Source organism: Dreissena polymorpha, chromosome 14 (assembly GCF_020536995.1).
Source record: "Dreissena polymorpha isolate Duluth1 chromosome 14, UMN_Dpol_1.0, whole genome shotgun sequence".
Taxonomy (NCBI): Eukaryota; Metazoa; Mollusca; class Bivalvia; order Myida; family Dreissenidae; genus Dreissena; species Dreissena polymorpha.
The window spans coordinates 70,021,246-70,042,757 of NC_068368.1; the positions used below are offsets into that span (position 1 = coordinate 70,021,246).

Genomic DNA, 21,512 nt, shown 5'->3' on the forward strand with positions numbered 1-21,512 from the left:
CATTTTTTTCGCAAAATGACGTCATTATCCCAGCAAAATTCTTTAGTTAAACTCTTTAACAATGTATATAAATAGTGAAAACAAGCATAAAATAAAAAGAAAATTAGTTGGATTCGGTGGATTATCGAATCCAACAAATATCCTCTATATAACAACCCATTTCTGTTGAATAACAAATATTCTTAATTGAAGGTTTGGAAAGGAAACTGAAATGTTTGACAAATACAAGTTCAAAATTTAGAACAATTACCAACCTTAAACATACCTCAGGCATAATAACCAGCAAAATAGTTTGGTTTTCCACTAATTATTACCTTTTTCATAGATTTCACTAAAGCTTGTATATATAGAGATTTTTTTCCAGCACAAAACTACAAACAGTCCCTTTTAAGAGGTTGCTTTTAGCCCAAGTTACCCTTCTCCGCTAAGAAGTGCTTTTTGGTCTGTTTACAGCACCTTGAAAATCTAATACATTAAAGATTTCTCTTAAAAGATTTCAAGTTTTCGGGGCTTAACTTTCAACAACAACATACTGATGAGCAGCAAACAGCATTTACCTGAACAGCCTTTGAGTTACTCCCAGGCTGTTCTGGTTTTATGCCTGTTGCATAGAGCCATTTTCATTTTGATTCAGGGTGGAAAAGGGTTAACCCTTTCAGAGCTGGAATCGAATTTTGAAGGCCTTTGCAAACAGTTTGGCTCCAGATGAGACGCCACAGAACGTGGCGTTGCATCAGGATCCAAACAGTTTGCTATTCTGATAGTATTCTTTGAAAAAAAATCGAAGAAAATGCTTATTTTAGGAATTCAGCAGACAACATTTTAGCAGACGACAAATTTCCCAGCATGCAAAGGGTAAATGATGAAACTGGAGCCAGTATTTACCATGTCATCAGCCTGGTACTTGTACTTTCTGGCCTTCTTGTGGTACTCATCAATCGTCATTAATCTGAAACACAAGTCTCTGTTTATTAAAATGTACAATGATCAACAATATTTCTTTATTATTATGAATTATTTAAATCCCAACAAGATAAGTGCCATCACTTTTAAGAACTGTTTAAACTGATAAATTAAGTGCCTTTAGCCTTTAGTGTCCCACTTACAATTAGAATCATAATCAATCAATACTGACATTATGATGATCATAAACATTTCTCCTCTGGATCCATTGTAGTATAAGTATTAAATGTCATGCAAAAGTGCCTGCTTGACATAGAAGACTTTCAATAACTCAATGACATAAAGAATATATGAAGCAGTCACTTAAGTAACTTTCATTTTCATGCTTCATTTGGATAGCACAATGTCGGGTAATTCCGACAGTCGTCTAATTTCGACACTTTTCACAGTATTTATCAGACCAGTCTTAAATCATCATCATCCCGTATGATTTCGTTGTAAAATGTGACGTAGTTGGTGTTGTGACGTCACCAGATAACATCTCTCTATCAAACGTCTTGCTAATTGCATGTAAGTGAGTCATTTAAAATACGTACATTGTATTACTTAGAGAATTTTTATAGCGTTATTAGCTTCGCTAAGGGAGGTTACATAATTGTCAATTACGTCCCTTCAGGATTTCGCTGTATTTCTGGTATTTGTACAAGTTCTAGTATAAAATTTGTTTCACTTGACCTGTATTTGTGTTTGAATAGTGCAAATCGTTTCTTAAACTATGATTTGTGGGGTGTCAAAATTATCCTCGATTTTATACGATGGTGGGTAATTCCGACACTCCAAATGGTTTCAAGCATTCCCAGCGCATATGGAAAGATAGATTCGTTGAATAGAATTACTCTTTAAATAATTGACGCAGCTTATTGAATATTATATTTAGCTCTCTCTATATCGTTTCAAGCAGATTGTATAAAATTAGAGCTATTTAAAGATTGTGAAGGTTATTGATTAATGAAAATGTATTTTTTTTACTTAATTATATCGTTAATTGGATCACCTGTGATCACCTCGGATGCTGCGCAACCACCGTAAACACCTGTCTGCGAGGGTCATTCACGCGTTTTAAATGTACATGTACAAAAGAAAATCATATACATGTGTACTACATGTAGATGTTATAAGTATGTGCACACGTATGCACTTAAATTTGTACAGTACATAACGTTGGAAACGTAAATAAAGCGTTTAGATGATCAATACTATTAACTCTTAATGGCAATGCCAAATATATCGCGAGATATTTCAACTTAAGTTGAAATTCACAACGAAACTTTTAATGGAAATCAAATGATCACAATGTTGTACCCGCTACGAAATTTGTATTTACAAATAAATACACCCACGCCAATTTTCGCGCGCTTTTTATCAGGACAAAGAAATTCATTTATTTTATCTAGAAGTTGCTTACCGAAAATAGCTGTACCCGGCGCGTGCAAACCGTGTAAGATGATTTTCGCATGTTGTTATACAACTGTATTGTTTGGGGGCTTACACGTATTTCATCAAACCTTTAAATAGAATCATATGCCGAAATTCATTTGATACTTTCGAAAATTGCGAACGTTTATGTTTATGGCATTCTTGAGCACTCTTATCGTCTATATTTCCCTCAGATAATTTGCTTTAAAAACGGAAATCGGGCGTATATGGGATTATCGAGAAATGGATAATTAAAGAAGGGAGAAGTTGCATGTATTCGATAGATACAGTTGACACATATGTATCGGAGGCGTTTTATTGTCGCCAATATATTTTAAATACTTATCACATCCTTTCGACCAGCATGTACATTAAAATAGAATTTATTTATTTATTATCACTCTTAAATTAAAGGGATCAATTCAATACGTTTATGTTCAATTATATTTAGCGAACACGATGATCACCGCGGTAGATATTATGGGTCCGCGGTGATTCGCGGTGTTAGTCTATGGCAAACGGCCCCCGCGACATTTGATCTGAACACCTATCGCGGGGTTCATATTGGTAAGCTAACAGTGAGATGAACATTGCGGCGAGTGGCGTTTGTTTAAGTACACGGTGTCTGTACTATATATTGAGTCAAGTGGGAGCACAATACGAACTCTAAATGCAATTTATTTATAATTCTCTGATTTGCAAATTACCACTAGTTTAGTATAATCCTATTTATTAAAGCTCCACTGCATGGAAAGCCTACGACTTATTAAAACACTCTCTCCTGATCGCTAGGCGGACATCACATCCACTAAACCACCACAACCTTGTTAACAATCGATTGGTCATTTTCGGCTCGGGTACTACTTACATATACCCCGGGTACGCTTAAGTATACTTACATGTACCCCGGGTACGGTAAATATACTAAAATCTACCCGGGAATTTTTACGCTAAATCGGTCGTCGTCGGCTATTTTTTTTTAGATTAATTATGTTCATATTTATGTCAATTTTCTGTTAAATTGCCTCTATATTATCGGAACCCATACTCAAAAAGCATGTTGATGCAGTTTATAAAAACAAATAACAGAAGTTTGTTTCGTAATAACGGTAATCGGTAGCGCGTTTTACGACATCTGATTTAGGGCGGGAATAAAACTCGGGTACAGTCTAATTTCGACCGGGTACGTTTTAGTATATTTACCGTACCCGGGGTACATGTAAGTATACTTCAATGTACCCGGGGTAAATGTTAGCAGTACCCGAGCCGACAATGAACAATCGAGCCTAATTAACACTAGACATTAAAGAGATCGTGAAATTCTATTAATTGAGACATACAATGTAAATAACTGATTAAAACAGTTGTTGAAAATTAATACAAAGACAAGTGTCGAAATTAGCCGCTGACTGTCGAAATTAGCCGCTTACTGTTGAAATTACACTCCGCCGCATTTAGTTAAATCGCTTGAAGTTTTGAATTATGCCGGCAACGATAATAACGTTCGTGAGCAAATATCAACAAGTCAAAACGGTGTTTTTCATTTAGTTTGGGCACTTGGAGGGTAATTTCGACACATCAGGACTAAATCAAATTTTACTCTTAAGGTGTCGAAATTACCCGACTTTGCTCTACTTCATTTTAAAGAGGATTATATGCTAAATCCGATATTGCATGAGCGTTAAACTATTTTTATCTCAAGTAGATATTTTGTGTAGATACAACCTTTTAACACTCAACCATTGATATCTTAATATCTGGTTTTCTTACAATTTCACAAGTATTCTCATTTCAAAACATGGTGTGCCAAAAATAAATAATAATATTATACACTCATGTACTCAATTTCATTAGCATCATTGGCAAAAGAGAAGGTTGCAGTACAAAAATATAATAGTCAAGCTGTTTTCAACAGTTATTCTACAGCATACTTTTCTTCTGCAAATACTGACATCCAAAGTCATCATGTATTAACTAAGAATGATGTGTTCTGAGAGAAGTGTCCGCAATGAAGTTGTCAAGTAATTTCATTAGCAAAACAACTGGAGCCATTCTGTAGAAACAATGGGCTAAATGATTATGTATGAAGTGTGAAGTTTGCCTGCTAAGCAGTCTGCACAGGCTTATCAGGGACAACACTTTCTGCCTAGATTGCATTTATGTTTAGAAGAGACTTCCTATAGACACAAAACTAAAACAACAGCAGACAATGTCTGCCCAGAATAGCCTGAGCCAACTGCACAGGCTTATCTGGAACCACTTTGTAAACATATGCATTAAGCACAGTTTTCCCATAGCAGGGCCCAATTATCAGCTCAGCAATAATGCAGCATCCAACAGAATAAATTAAGCCTCTTGATTAGGTTATTGATTACTGAAGCCTGTGTGTAGACTTACATGTCTTTACATCATACACCTCTATTCATCTTCCAAAGAATGATGATTGTCCTTTGTTTTTAGAGAAATTGAAAACTGTACAAGCTAATGAACAAGTAAATTAAAGCACATGTTTTTTCCCTTCAACTGAGAGTTATACAACCGCAAGCAACATGACAAATGAGGACTGAATCAAAGGTGACAATTCAACACTTCTGTATAACCCATTGCCCCAGTTTGCCTCAACTGATGAGAAGACATGCCACATTAAACACCTTCAGAGCACCTTCAGAGCACAATGAAATTGTCAGGCAAAATGGGTCTTTTTTAGTTCTAGTTTTTGTTTATGCCCCCCTTTGAAGAATAGTGGGTATATTGTTTTGCACATGTCGGTCTGTCGGTCTGTCCGTCGGTCCGTCCACCGAATGGTTTCAGGATGATAACTCAAGAACCCTTACGCCTAGGATCATGAAACTTCATAGGTACATTGATCATGACTCCCCGATGACCCATATTTATTTTCAGGTCACTAGGTCAAAGGTCAAGGTCACGGTGACTAGAACCAGTAAAATGGTTTCCGATGATAACTCAAGAACGCTTACGCCTAGGATCATGAAACTTCATAGGTACATTGATCATGACGTGCAGATGACCCCTATTGATTTTCAGGTCACTAGGTCAAAGGTCAAGGTCACGGTAACTCGACACAGAAAAATGGTTTCCGGATGATAACTCAAGAACGCTTACGCCTAGGATCATGAAACTTCATAGGTACATTGATCATGACTCGCAGATGACCCCTATTGATTTTCAGGTCACTAGGTCAAAGGTCAAGGTCACAGTGACTCAAACCAGTTAAATGGTTTCCGGATGATAACTCAAGAACGCTTACACCTAGGATCATGAAACTTCATAGGTACATTGATCATGACTCGCAGATGACCCCTATTGATTTTCAGGTCACTAGGTCAAAGGTCAAGGTGACTTGACACAGTAAAATGGTTTCCCGATGATAACTCAGGAAAGCTTACGCCTAGGATCATGAAACTTCATATGTACATTGATCATGACTGGCAGATGACCCCTATTGATTTTCAGGTCACTAGTTCAAAGGTCAAGGTCACAGTGACAAAAAACGTATTCACACAATGACTGCCACTACAACTGACAGCCCATATGGGGGGCATGCATGTTTTACAAACAGCCCTAGTTTCATTTAATCTTTGTTCAAGGAAATTTGAGGTTTTCCTTTTTTTTATAAAAATGTTTTATGAAGTACCATGTGATGTTCTTGTTTTCATTTCTTTGTATACAATGTTTTATGAAGAACTTTTAATCAAATAGTTAAAACAACTCAATAGTAACAATGATTTAAAATTAACTGAGACATTTATTGGATGATTTTATTTATTATAATATATTCTCATTTGAATAGAGACTCAGACTTCAGTCAAATGTTTCTTAAAAAGAGTGACCAAATGTTTAACAATATCTGAACCCTTTATAATACATAGCATTTTACAGTCCCTTTTGACGTTTTAAGGGTTCTAATAGGAATGGAACATTTTGATTTTTCCACTGCTATCTAGAAAACATTGTCACAAAAGAGACAAGTGAAAATTGTGACTCAAATTTCTAATGCCCAAGCCAAGCTATATGACTGATAGCATTACCTTTCATTTTCATCCCTGTTTTCTATGAGACTGTAGCCAGTCCTGGATGCCCGCACAGGGGTAGCAACACCATTCTGTTGTGGAGGCTCACACCTTGAACTCTGCAAGCACAAACAACATACAGAGTCAAACTATTGGATAATATAACTGACAATAGCACATGATAAACAGAATGGAAAAAACACTTGTAATAAACCCTGTCTCAGAACAAACAATACTGATATATAATTATATGAACAGCTTTGTGAAATGAAAACCGCTAGCCTAAGGACACACAACAGGCAATCAACTCAATATAAACTTAATATTGCATAGCAACAATGCCCAAGCCACATGTAATTTTTTTATAAAAGAAGACAACCGCCAAAAAAAAAAGATACTTTAACGTGTCCATGAGAAATGAATTATCGCCTTCATATTCGGATGGAGGTGCTGCCTTTCACCATTCTTTAAATAATGTTTTTAAGGGGTAGTAGGGGTGCATTGGTGATGTAAGGTGTGGAGGGGGTTGCAGGTGCCCTGGGCCGGTTGGTTATTAAGTATTGAACATTCTCTGATCTATCTACAATTCCAAAGCAGGCTTATATTGCTACAGAAGTGGGAGGAACTTTTTTTTTTACCTCAAGTAGTTAGAGTTGTAGTAAAATCATAATCACAGTCAAAATTAAGCTCAAACATATCAAATAATCAAGAAGACATCTCTAAAATGTATAGTCAAGACCGTTCTAAAATGTATAGAAGACCGTTTTGGAGTGTCAGAAATTAAACACTTCATTCATTGGCACAGAAACAAAATTGTGTCACTTTGAGCAGAAGCAATACATAGCTAATTGTTATTTGTGGCTGAAATATCATATAAACAATAGATCCTTTAAATATCAGTACTTAAAAGTTCATACAACTGTGAATCACATGCATAATGTTTTTGCATTCCTCATGTGTCTGTTCTGTTAAAAAATGTATGTGCGTTCATGTTGGAAGATTGTTTGCACTCATAAGTACATTTATCTTCATATGCAGATTGGAAAAGTAGAGTGAAATGATACTTATGAAATAAAACAGACCTGCAAATGATTTTTTGTCACTCTGACAGCACCATTCTCAAGCATACCTGGCATGTTTGCTAATATGTTCCATGTCATATTTCAACTTTAACCCTTTGCATTCTGGTAAATTTATTGTCTGCTAAAATGTTGTCTGCTGAATAACTAAAATTAGCATTTTCTTCGATTTTTTTTCAAAGAATACTATCGGAATAGCAAACAGTTTGGATCTTGATGAGACGCCACGTTCTGTGGTGTCTCATCTGGATCCAAACTGTTTAATTGCAAAGGCCTTCAAAATTCGATTCCAGCACTGAAAGAGTTAAGAAACTGAACATCAGTTAATTTGTTGAGGGACCAGAAATTTGATGAAAGCAAACTGATTGACATTCCCATCATAAGTACTATTTACGTAAACTATCATAGTATTCCTTATTATGTTTGTTTTTTTAATTAAAAACAGGAATTTTATTAATGTCCTCAGGCAAAATGTCAGATTAATTCGTTTAGTTTATTGGAAATTATGATTTATCAGTGCAAGAAAAATTGGTCTCATTGGTCTAGATAAATTGACCGAATCAACAAATCTTTGATTTGGGTGGTGTACAGCAAAACATAGGGCTGACAATAAAGGAAGCGCAGAATACTTTTATTGCTTTATTTATATCACACAGAATTATTTATCACCTAAATGGACCTGTGCAGTCCACACAGGCTGATCAGGGACGACACTTTCCGATTTTATGGTATTTTTCGTTTAAAGAAAGTCTCTTCTTAGCAAAAATCCAGTTTAGGCGGAAAGTTTTGTCCCTGATTAGCCTGTGCGGACTGCTTTACGCACATGCATTAAGCAACCTTTTCGCAGAGCAAAGCCCATTTTGTTTTCACAGCAAATCAATGGCTCAAGTGCACATTCTACCAGGAACAAGGAATATGGGTCTGCAATTTTATTTGTGATTTTAAATTGAAATGTCATATTTTGTTTATTTAGTTGTGTGTTTGTTGTTTATTCTCCTTACATGTCTGTAATTTGGCTCAAGAGCTTTTAGATAAAACCCAAACATAAAGTCTTTGATGAGTACTTAGTAAAATTTCCCTATTTGCATGTTGTTTGAATTTCACTGTTGAACAAAAGTGTGTTTCGCTTTGGTATTGGTCTACCTAACAACTCTTGTGGCTGTAAAATACTTCCTTTTCTGCAGTCATTGGATTAAAAGAACAAAAAATTATAGTCAACAGTTACAAACATCCTTATTTCAATCAATTAGACAAGTAATATGAACTGCAATGTTTATCCCAAATATGTAAGAATACTTCAAACTTTATACAACCCTGTTCTACATGATCTTTCTCTACAAGCTGAGATTCACTTAAGAAAAATATGGTATTATAAGAATAGTTGAGCTCATAACTACAGTCAACATATTAATGACACATAATTAGTTAGTTTCAAAATGTTTTCTGTTTGAAGTCACATTTCAATTTCAATAAGAATAAATAATTAAGTTTTGTCATCAAAACTACTTACATAATCATAAAACAGTGCAAGCTAATTCCTTAAAAATATAAAAGTATAATAGAAGGAAAGAATTAATTGCTTCTATAATTTAGGACTGGCAGTAAGCTACAATCAAAAGAAGGCTTTTGTCAAGCAATATGGTCCCCTACAGGCTCCAAAATTTGTCAGAAATTCCACCATTTTCAGACTTTTTTTTTGGTTGCCATAGCAACCACAATTTTTGACGTAGGAACAAAATGAAATGACGTGCATAATGTCCATATTGCCATCTATCCACGTTGCAAGTTTCATGAACAAGAGCTGTAAGAGGACAGCGCGCTCGACTATTCGAGTGCTTGACAGTATAACGTAAGCCATCATGGGGAAATTGTTCATATTCAATAATTTATTTGACGATCTTTCAAAAATAAAAAAAAGGAAAAAAATAAAAAATTGGGGGGGGGGGGGGGGTATAATGTGGGGTGGGGTAATTTATAAGATGATGTTTAAAAAAAATAATTGGGGGGGTGGGGGTGGGGGGGGGGTAGGGGGTAAGAGGGGGGTATAATGTGGGCTGTGGTAATTTATTAGATAACGTTTAAAAAAAATACAAAAAATATTTGGGGGGGGGGGGTTGGGGGGGGGGGGGGGATTCTGGGTAGGGGCGTGGGGTATTGCTTGGGTGGAATCCATTGTGGTATTCAGGTAAGTGTTGTTTTGTCAAAGTAATAATAAAATGTGATCATAAATAAAGAAGTTATAGCCATTTAAGCAAAATGTTTAATTATCTAAGTGTAAAAGGGGCCATAATTATGTCAAAATGCTTGATACAGTGGTCTGCTCTTGTTTATAGGTTGGGGTGATGTTGGTAAACAAGTATGCAAAATATAAAAGCAATACGTCAAGGGACAATGAAAATAAATGGGGTAGTACGAAAACTTTAACATTTGCACGATAACGCTAACGCAGATGCCGGGGTGAGTAGGATAGCTCCACTATATATATTTCAAATATAATAGTCCAGCTAAAAAAAATTTAAGAACTTTTTAAGTTATCGCATGATCCAGAAAACCACCATTTTCAGCAGTATTTCTAGTCTATTTGTTGCCATAGCAACCAGAATTTTTGACCTAGGAACAAAATGAAATGACGTGCATAATGTCCATATTGCCATCTATCCATGTTTCAAGTTTCATGAAAAAATATTAAGAACTTTGAAAGTTATCGCAGGATCCAGAAAAGTATGACAGACTCACAGACAGACAGACGGACAGACACACAGATCGCAACCCATAAGTCCCCTACGGTGAAACCGCTAGGGGACAATAATTCATCATCATGATATCTAAACACAATAGAAAGTTTGGGACATCTAAGTCAGGAGGCATTGCTCCAGGACATGAAACATAAATAACCACAGGCAAAAATATTAAATCAATAAATCATCACTCATATTTGATATTACTCAAGCAGGATATATGACATAACATTTCAACTGTGTATAGTTTTCATGGAGTGTGTGGGTTTATAATAGTTATGATAATGTGCAAACTAACCCATCAATTAACATAATGACTATTGTGTTATTATGTTTTCCTAGAATTTTAACAAAAGTTTGTGGTTTTCAAGTTTTCCATTTGATATACATGATTACATTCTAAATTCCAATTATATTATATAAAACTGTCAGCTCTGTAGGGAACATATTCACTTGACAAAAAGATTATTACGTTTTGAGCTGGTCTAAGGCTGTTTCTCTAAGATAATTATGTAAATTGATTGGCCTATGCATGAACTGACAAATGAGCCTTCATGAGATAATGGGTCTTATGTTTTGACAAAGTCTATGGTCAGGAGCTACCATTTTTAATTTGCATCTGACATTTAGGCCTTTAAAATGATAAAAGGCATGTAATCTACAGTAGACTCTGCCAATACCGGACTCTCTGAATACCGGAACTCTCCCGATTCCGAACGGTCGGGCGAGTCCCGTATTTTCTCCTTCTATTTCTTTGGTTAAAAAATGTTGAATAAACCGAACTCTCTCAAAACCGGAAACCGAACAGATATCTACCTGAATTTGGTCATTTTCAACGTAAAATACATTGAGTATACCAGACTAAAGTCCCGAGGCGTGAAAATTACAATACCTAGTCAGCATAGCGCATGCGGTGTCAGACATTTTGCTCGCGCAATTATCGATAATCGGATTAAACATACCATAAAGGTGTCAAGTCGTTACCGCGCTATGGTAGTCCGATTAAGTAATGTAAAACAAACTTTCAATGTCTATAATAGACATGCGGTAACACCGAAAAGTGATTGACTCGATCGTTTTTATTAAGCTTATGATAAACAATTGAATTAAAAAATTAATGCATGCCGTTTCTTATGATCTTGGGTATTTTAAAAGATCTTATAGCCATGTTTTTAACGCTTAAATGGTTGTTTGTTTGTATGTCAGATAAAACTGTGAGAAATATGACTATGAAATGTTGTACATGTATGTATTGAATAATAAACCTTGTGTCCACAACAATCGTATTTGTGTCGTCACTCGCCTATATGACAAATGTCACGTACGTACATGTATAAAGCACCACGCTCACTTTGGGATTAATCAAAACAAGTCGGCATGGAATGTTTTTTGCTTTTAATCGAATAAAACACTTTTTTTGAAGAATGCTATAAACATAATCATTATATGAGTACAGTTATCACATGGTACATGTAAATGTATATCGTTTGTTTTATTCTTATGTGATTTTGTACACAATGCATCCAATGTATATTTCGGCAATATGCATACTCTTGATAAATCGGAACTCTATGAAAACCGGACGATCACGCCGGTCCCCAGACCGTCTGGTTTACAGAGAGTCTACTGTATATACAAATTTGTCTTTGATATTAAATTAGCTAACAAAGAGCGCCTACCTCAAGCACCAGTGAAGGCTAAAGGGACAGAAGAACCATTTTGGGTAATGATTTGTAAATTTTAGGTGCATGTAAGGTACCAGGAGGCAAAAAAGTTAATAACTATCGCAAACCTGTACTTACATTTTGACTACTGGAAGATCCCCGCTCCCCAGTCACAGCTGGTTTGAGATCCTTGGGGTTGCTAGCTGGGGGGACGGAGGGTGTACGGGTGGGGCTGGTGGGCGTGACATTAGGGCGCTTTGATCGCTGGGAGGCGTGACTGACATTGCTCTGCGTACTGCGTTGACTAGAGGCACTGCCGAGGCGTTCACGTTTGAGGGTGGGAGGAGTCTTGCTGGCACCCCGGGCCACACTCTCTAACGGGGCAGGCTCACTGGTGAGGAAAAATGGGTCGCAGAGTTATAACAGTAATTAGCAGTCCCACAAATAAGCCTTACAGCTTTTACTACCAGTATAACTTGTGGCAGGCCCGCCTATATAAAACTAACATTCTCGGCAAATTGCCAGCGAAGGGTGTACTAGCTGATCTAAATTTATGAAATATACTATGGGATGAAATGCTGGAAAACAAACTACTAAAGAAATTCAAAATACATTATATACCAGTCAATAGCGCTGGCATGGCTTTTGGGTTGTATGCTGTTTCTTTTTTGTTTTATGCACAAACAGTTACATTTGCTCTAAAACATTTATTTAAAGTTAAATTGTTTGTGTCTCAGAAATTAAACATCGTCGCCAAGCTTCATGAGCTGTGAGACATTTTGTCCCACTTTTTTTGATACCTCAAAGGTAACAGTTCTGGATTAATTGAATTGATCAAAATAAGCATCCATCAAACACACAGACAAGGGATAATCTAAATCCTGAAGACCAACAAACAAGCCTCGTTACAAATCAGTAGGACAGTAAGTTTAAAAAACAAGATGCCCCCTATTGCCCCACTTAGAAATAAAATTTCAATATATCATTTGGCAGGTTTAGAAATTATCTCCCTTTTAAAGCTTATTACTTCCCTTGGATTGTATTTTTTGAGGTTTGACCTTGAAGGATGACCTTGACCTTTCAACACTCAAAATGTGCAACTTCATGAGATACATATGCATGCCAAATATCAAGTTGTAATCTTCAATATTGCAAAAGTTATGGCCAATGTTAATGTTTTCGGACGGATGCACAGACTGACGGACTGACAGACAGACTGACGGACAGTTCAACTGCTTTATGCCACCCTACCAGGGGCATAAAAATACATCTGTAGACAGTGTGTGAATGAAGGGTGCAGACATGGGGCAGAAAATGGTGCAGACATTGCTAATGGCCAAGACATGCAGAGTAAGCAGCAGCCAGACTTATACATGTCTCCTGCTGGTACTTAACATTCAACTGGCAAATCATTCAGCATTGAAGTGGTACATTATCAGACAGATTGTACACATTCACAATAAAACCCCATAGTATAACCCTTGCTTAACCCATTTATGCCTAGTGGACTCTCTCATCCTTCTAAATTGGATTAATTTATTTCCAAAATTAGGGATGTCTAGTATAATCATTTTTATATTTAGAATATTTCTTACAGACATTCCTATAAGCAAACAGCGCAGACCCTGATGAGACGCCGCATCATGCGGCGTCTCATCTGGGTCTACGCTGTTTGCCAAGGCCTTTTGTCTAGACGCTAGGCATAAATGGGTTAATAGATCAGCATTTCTAAAATAGAGCTGTCAAATGTAATGTAATGACATAATTGTATGTATGTTCATGACATTTTTTTATGTTGACTCAGATAAAATCTGCTTTTGTTCATTTTAAAATTTAAAATTAAAAAATAAAACGAAAAAAAATAATAATAGAATGCCTATAAGGTATTGAAGGATCATGACTCATATACTTTTTTTTTATTCAACTTTAAAATTTGTATTCTCAAAAAGAGTTTAATGTTGAAGAATTGATCATTAAACTGTCAAAAATAATGAACATTCCTGTATCAGCTTCAGCAATGACAGTGTTCTAATTCACCCCGATGATTTATTTCTACACATGAATTGTATTCTATGGTACTTGCCAGACAACAATCTTAGTCTCACTCTATGTACACAAATACTTTCAATTACGCAGTTTCCAGAAATAATATTTTCGTTAGCTTATCATACAATTGTTGGGTGCAAATACACAGTCATAGTCGTTTATCACTTTTTATAACAAATTACAAAAACTATTAATTTAATTAAAAATAAATGCAATATACCGAGTTCACCTTAAGGTCTCCGGATAAATGTTTATCATGTATCAAACACAAACTGAAATTAAAGACTCTTAATAGATGTATTATCAGGTGCACCAACTAAACCTTAACCTGTTTTCAAGTTCTTGGCTGACATGTGTTATCTTGTTTTTAAGATTTCACTAGGCTGTCAGTGAAGCATTTATCAAATAATTATGACACTGGTAAAACATTTACTACCCAATCAGATACAAACAAATGTAAAAATGTAAGAGCAGTTTTATCACAATTGAACTGAATAATTCCATTAGCAACTTCAAATAAATGTACCCCCAAAAACTTGTAATAAATCTTGTAAAATAAATGTCTGGAGGGTTGGATGAAAGATATTTCAATGGTAGGTAAAAATCTGCTTTTGGGTTAACCTTAATTTTTAAGATTACCAGTGACTGGCCTTTCTTTTTGGGTTAATATATTGACAGTCACTAGCTTAAGTTTTGAACTGGTTTTTAATTAACTTTAAATCAACCCGACACAGTTGCATCCTTCACATATTGTTATCCAATGTAAATAAATTGAAGTATTGTTTAGAGAAACAAAGAGACTGTATCAGACCCCTTGACACTGTCACTGGCCAGCCCCTGCTCCTTTACCCTTTCGACACCCCCACTTCCTTGATGAAAAGCCCTCATAATTAGCAGAATTTGAAGATAACAAAATTATCCATATACAAATAAATAAATGCACATGAGTGAAATATCAGTTGATCAGAACAGATATCAATTTCATAATTAAGTATACAACAAGAGGGCCAAGATGGCCCTTGTTCGCTCACCTGAGAGGAGTCGGTTCATTCAATCTTAACCAAACGTCAAACTTGACCTAGATATTTTCCAGACAAACATCCTGGTCAAGTTTTATCATTATTGAACCAAAACTCTGGCATATGGAGTGATTTTGTTTTTGTTTTTGTAAGATTAAACCTGGTGACCTATATTTTGAGTTAACCCCCTTACCAAACATTAAACTTTGCTAACATAAGAAAAATACCCCTCCCACTGGCGGCCATGTTTTTTCACCGAACTGGACCATTTTCGAACTTGTCCAAGATATCAATATAACCAATGTTTTGACCAACTTTCATGATGATTGGGCAAAAATTGTGACTTCTTCTTGTTAACAAGGTTTCTCTATAGCCAAATAAGGAAAACTGCCCCCCCCCCCCTGGCAGCCATGTATTCAACTGACTGGAATCATTTTCGAACTCAACTCTCATATCAAGGAAACAAAGGTTCTGACCATGGTATTTCATGACAATTGGGCCTAAAATGAGAATTCTAGAGTGTTCACATGTTTTCACTATATACATACAGAGAAAAATGCCCCGCCCACTGGCGGCCATGTTTTTTCACCGATCTGGACCATTTTCGAACTTGTCCGAGATATCAATAAAACCAATGTTTTGACCAACTTTCATGATGATTGGGCAAAAATTGTGACTTCTAGAGTGTTAACAAGGTTTCTCAATAGCTAAATAAGGAAAACTGCCCCGCCCACTGGCGGCCATGTTTTTCAACGGATCAGAACCACTTTTGGACTCAACCAACATATCATTAAGACAAACATTTTGACAAAGTTACATGAAGATTGGGCATGAAATGTGACTTCTACAGTGTTTTCAAGTTTTTTCTTTTTTTTTTACCTAGATTTTGACCTGGCATGACCCAGTTTCAAACTTGACCGAGATTTCATTTGGACAAAGCTTCTGACCAAGTTTCATGAAGATCAGACAATAAATGTGGCCTCTAGAGTGTTTACAAACAAATGTGGACGGATGGACGACGGACGGACGGACAAAGACCGGTCACAAAAGCTCACCTGAGCAATCAGGTGAGCTTAAAAAACAATCAACATTTTATTTAAGAGACTTGATGGACATAATTCATAAGATTGTATTTGTACGATAGATCTTCTATCCAGTATTGTATGATTTAATTATCAGGAATTCAAATAGATTATCACACACAAAAAAGGCCTTTTTCAAATGATTACAAGTGTAGGGATTTTTTTTAAAACCTTTCAGATGGAGTCAAACTTGATAGTTTTCCTTTAGCAATGCAGTTGCAAAATACAACCAAGTCCCTTGTTTTAGATGTCTTCTTGATCCTTTTTGCATTAACTTTTGATTTTCTTTTTTACCCAATGTGTTATAACTTTTTTCATAATGCAGTTCATCTATCTTATATCAACAGCTGAATCTTTGATGTAAAACATAAAATATAAAATCATTTGTTTATCTGGGCCTTGTAAATACTACAGCAAATCAAATTTTCTACTTGTCCCGAGGGTTACATAGGCCTGGCTATGAAAGGAGATAGGAATTTTAAAATTCCTGTTGTGTTTGTTTAATTACACAAGGCTTCAACACCGACATTGTTCCTAATGCCATTGCCCCCACATAACATGCTCACAATGCCTATACCTCAAACTTTTGGCCATTGAGCATCCTCTGTCACAACAGAGCTACACCCCTAAGCTCTCAAACTTTTGGCCATTGAGCATCCTCTGTCACAACAGAGCTACACCCCTAAGCTGGCCTCACTCCAAAATATCTCACTTGCTTTACATGATACAGAAAAAAGACCTGCACAAAAAAAATGAAGACTGGATATTCAGACTCGTGCTGTAAAATTTTCACCAATGAATTTGTAATGTGGGATCTTGCTAAAAAGTGCTTGCAGAAGACAAAAGAGGGAAGGTGGGTCGAGAATACTTGATTAAGTACTTTCTGTCTGTCTGCCTTGGCAGACTATAAACATTGAGCACCCAAACCATGGAATAATAACTTTAAAATAAAACCATGGACCACCCCAGTGTTGAAGCTGCATGAAGATTAATCAGGCATCAGGCATGAAGATTAATCAGGCATTAAACCTAGGGGGAGTAGCCTTACCACCTACCAAAATTCACGCTCAGACAAAAAGCTAATTATTTTGCTCTCCATCTTAAGCAGCATATTAGCAATGTAATGGGCATAAATCAGGAGAAAAAAGGTGGCAGAAAATTGCCTGATGTAAGGTGGAGCAATTGCATAAGATCCAAAAGAGGAGAGTAAAGATCAAAGGCCATAGTCCTCAGTCCATCCAGGATGTTGACAACTGGGGAGCTAATTGAGATACAGGTGGTCATTGTGAACACATATATCAAGTTTGGGTCAGCATGAACCTGAGTGAACTTAAAGAACTATTACATTGATCTGAATAAAACCTTAAAGCATTTGTGAACTGTTTACATGTTTCTTCAAAATGTTCTAGCTCCCACAGAAACACACTAATTTTTATTTAATTAATAAACACAGACCTAAAATAATTTATTTTTGCCTTTTCATAAACTCCTGAGATTATCAAATGATGGGGCTGAGGGTCTACCTTTCCTCACTGATTATCTGATCTTTTAGTTTTATATTTGGAGGTCCATGATGTCAATTTACTTGCATCACATTTAATTTAAAATGCAACAAATTCAATAAAACATAAATAATCTTTATCCATCCACTTTTCATGTGAGATCGAAATGGTTGAGTTTGCTGAAGCCAAATGTTCTAAAGTTGTTTGTGTCTGATGTTATTAAAATATCCTTTGTCTGAATTGCATGCTATAAATAGATAAAATCCAAAATGTCTCAACAAGAAATTATGTCTCCCAATCAATACATTACACTTTCAAAACAGGAAAAGATAAGTATGTATTGGCTCACATTGACTGCAATTAATACTGAAATGGCCATTTATAAATGCTTTTAAAAAAGCAGTTCTGTTGTAATAATTGCAGAAACCGTATCTGCCTAGATTCATGTGCACATTTAATTGCGCCATCAATCTGTGTTTACCCCCTAATGGTTTGTAATGATCATTGAAAAAGCTCTACACTGATATAAAAGAGAATGGAGGGCACATTTAACTGGTGCAGAACAGAATGAAGACTGTATTTGCTATTCTTTTTGGTTTGCTTTTAAACTGGAGCCATAGTATTGTCACATTCCAGTCTGTCAAATACACATAAAGATTCCATGATGATGAGTTCATCTAAATAGCAAAACTGGTTTTACACCTGCTTGGCATTAAATGATTAAATAAGCTTGTGTAGTTAGGCTAGAGTTTTTTTGATCTTCTGTTTAACATGAGCGCCGTATCCAATTTTCCGAAAAGTGAAATAAAAATAAAACAGAAAAAAATAATTTTATTTTTATTTTTTTCCTTTGTATCCAACAAAAAGTTATTAAAAGAAAAATGTTTTATCTTATCATGCATATAAATTTTATTTCACTATTTATATTTCATAATGTTAACTAACGCGTCATACTGATTTTTGGACTATTTGCACCAACATCATACATGCCAGAATTTTTTAGGTCCAAAGCGGGACATTCCATAAAAAATTGTCGGGACATTTGACCAAAAAGCAGGACATCTAAAATGATCTATCATTCCACCTTTACTGTAGTCAGTATAGTACTAACAAAAACTCTTGATACTTTTATTCACGACATAAAACATCTGATATGAAGCACTAAATCTAAAACATAACAATAACAGTTTTATTAATATAAGACAATAGCAAACAACGAAGATAATATTCATCTTTTTTAGAGTACAAAATCTGGAACATTACGACAACAATACTCATTACTTCCCATGGCAAACATTAACGCAGGGGAGGCTATCCAGTACACTGAAAGTACGGGTTACAGTAAACTATCTACATAACAGTTACATCAGCTTGACACGGAATGCGCGGCTGTACACATTTCCGAGGTAGGTTTTTGGTGGAAGCAAACCGTCTTTGTGTTCATTTTAACTGCCAACAACGCCTCAACCGTTCTATGGCCCAGATTTTCCCTTCCTTCTTTTTGAATTTTTTTTAGTGTGCTGAAACAACGTTCTGGATTGGCGTTTTTGGTATATTGCACATTCAGATTATCCGGCTATTTTGGAACTAAACATTGAATGTAAAAGACTCATTAATGACGTACAGTTAATTTTACAAAACAATTGTTTTGTAAACCGTTTCAAACAAAGACAAAAACAAACACATTTTCAACATTTATTTCATTATAATACAACTATCGATAGCAATAAGCGACCACTATCTTGAAGACCACCATGGTGTGAATGCCTGATAAAATCAATAATTAGCCGATAAATCGCTGATAAGGTGTCATAAACAACACTGGTACACACGAGAAGTAGAATCGGATTGTTAATTGGGGGCAATAAAGGGATTAGCGGTGGAAAGTGTTAGCGAAACAGAGCTTGAATAGCGAATTTTATTGGGAACCTATAGACCTTACATCGTTTTTTACGAATGTCGGGACAAATCGTCTCAAATCGGGACGCCGGGACAAAGGGCCCAAAAGCGGGACTGTCCTGCTGAGATCGGGACGTCTGGCATATATGACCAACATGTGTATGTTTACAATACAACTGAGGATATGTCAAACATCATGAATATTCATCATATTGACGTCATATTGTTACCGAATGATTGAACTTACTACAACGTTTTCAAATTGACATAGGACCACCCTTTGCCGAGAAAATAGTTAACGACTTTGACGTTGAATAAAATGACTTACGATGGACCTATCGAAATTTGGAAAGTAGATCTGAAAACTAGAAAGTCTAACTTAAATTACTAAAATTATTGTCCGCAAATAAAAGGGCATCAGCATCTTTAAACAAAGACGCGCATTTATACCATTTGACCTCGATTTACATGCAAGAGGGAGGCGCCATTTCTGTTTTGCTTCGCTAATCGGTATCGTTCATAATAGTCGGAATTAATTCAACCATACTCGCGTTAACTAAACAGAAAGCACCAGATAAGGTTTGTTATGATCATTTTCTGATTAATTATGGTTGAATTATATTAAAAAATCATAATATAAATATTAAAAACAGCTTTTCGGATCGATGGCAACGTTCGCTATTTGTCACTTTGACACGCGAATCGTATAACCATTATCTGAATGAATATTTCAGTATCGTGTTATGCATGCTTCAAATAATCGCATTCGAATGGCTGTTTATATCAAAACAAATCAAAGCAAATAAATGAATACGTTTTTCTATCAGTATTTACGTAAATAAAAAGATTGTTTAAATGGGGTACGAACTGAAAATTTAACCACTTGTTCGTACCATTGTTTCGCGATTTTGCAAAGCTGCCCAGGGTTTTTTTTTGGCCAGATTTTATAGCCGAAATTCGGCTATGTTCCCAATCCCAAAAAGTATACTTTTTCCCCAAAATGTGGCAAAAAATTCCCAATTTCCAAAAAAAAAAAAAAATTTTTTTTTTTTAGAAAGAAGTGTCTTATGCATATTTTATCTCAATTTTAATTCAATTACATCTAACAAAGTATTTTATGATTTTGTTCTTTTAATTTTAATGAAAATAAAGTGTTATATCAAATTTAGTATTTCCCTAATTAGTGGACTTTTCGTGTGGAAAAAAAAGGCTAATGAATTAATTTTCCCAATTTCATGAAAATGCCGATAAAATTCCCAATTCCAATCCATGGGCTATCTTCCCAAAAAGTGGAAAAAAAACCTGCTGCCAGATTATGCAGGAAAACGACATCAAAATGATTTTTATATGCATTTTATTATATATATAAATAAATATTTGATATGTTTTGTTATTTTTCCAGTGTGTATGGCTGTGTAAAAGGTGAAAGACTGCAAAGAGTAACGATGGAGCATCCAGGTCCCTTCTGCAGGAAGTGGGACTCTGCTGCAACTCCATCATAACAACAGACTTATCTTCTTCTATAAGGTGGTTGAGGGCAGGTACCAGCCATGCCAAGCCAAGACTTCCTTACCCCAGTCCAGCAATCTAAACGAGTTACCCCTAAGACTTTCTCAGACTCAAAAGCAGATAACATTGTTAAAAATTACTCTAGCAATAACTGTTTCATACAAATCAAGTGTTAAACCCTACTATATAAAAACTATTTTTTTCCCTTAGACATTAATAAAGTGGCGTTGTCTGTCCGTCCTTCCATCCTTCCGTCTGTCCGTCTTTCCATCCGTCCGTAGCCATATCTTGGAAGTGCTTTGGCAGATTTCACTGAAACTTGGTATGAGTATGTATATGGATTAGAGGATGATGCATGCCAAATGGCATTGTACACCATTAGTTAATAACAGAGTTATGGCCCTTTGTATCTTGAAAAAATGCTTTTTTGTGTGTCCAAGGCCATATCCTGGAAGTGCTTTTGCGGATTCATTGAAACCTGGTTCGAGTATATATATGGATAAGAGGATGATGCACGCCAAATGGAATTGTACACCATCTGTTAAGAACGGGGTTATGGCCCTT

The 21,512-nt window shown here is 35.7% G+C and overlaps 1 protein-coding gene across 1 annotated transcript in view; it reads right to left on the bottom strand.

Moving 5' to 3' along the window:
• Positions 1–21,512, bottom strand: part of LOC127858933 (AF4/FMR2 family member 1-like) — a 191,856-nt gene that overhangs the window by 27,741 nt on the left and 142,603 nt on the right. Inside the window, exons 12-14 of the mRNA XM_052396276.1 lie at positions 12,030–12,282; positions 6,429–6,529; positions 886–949 (exon numbers count right to left, since the gene is read on the bottom strand). Of these exons, the coding sequence (XP_052252236.1) occupies positions 886–949; positions 6,429–6,529; positions 12,030–12,282 (418 nt within the window). The remainder of the gene's footprint in view (positions 1–885; positions 950–6,428; positions 6,530–12,029; positions 12,283–21,512) is intronic.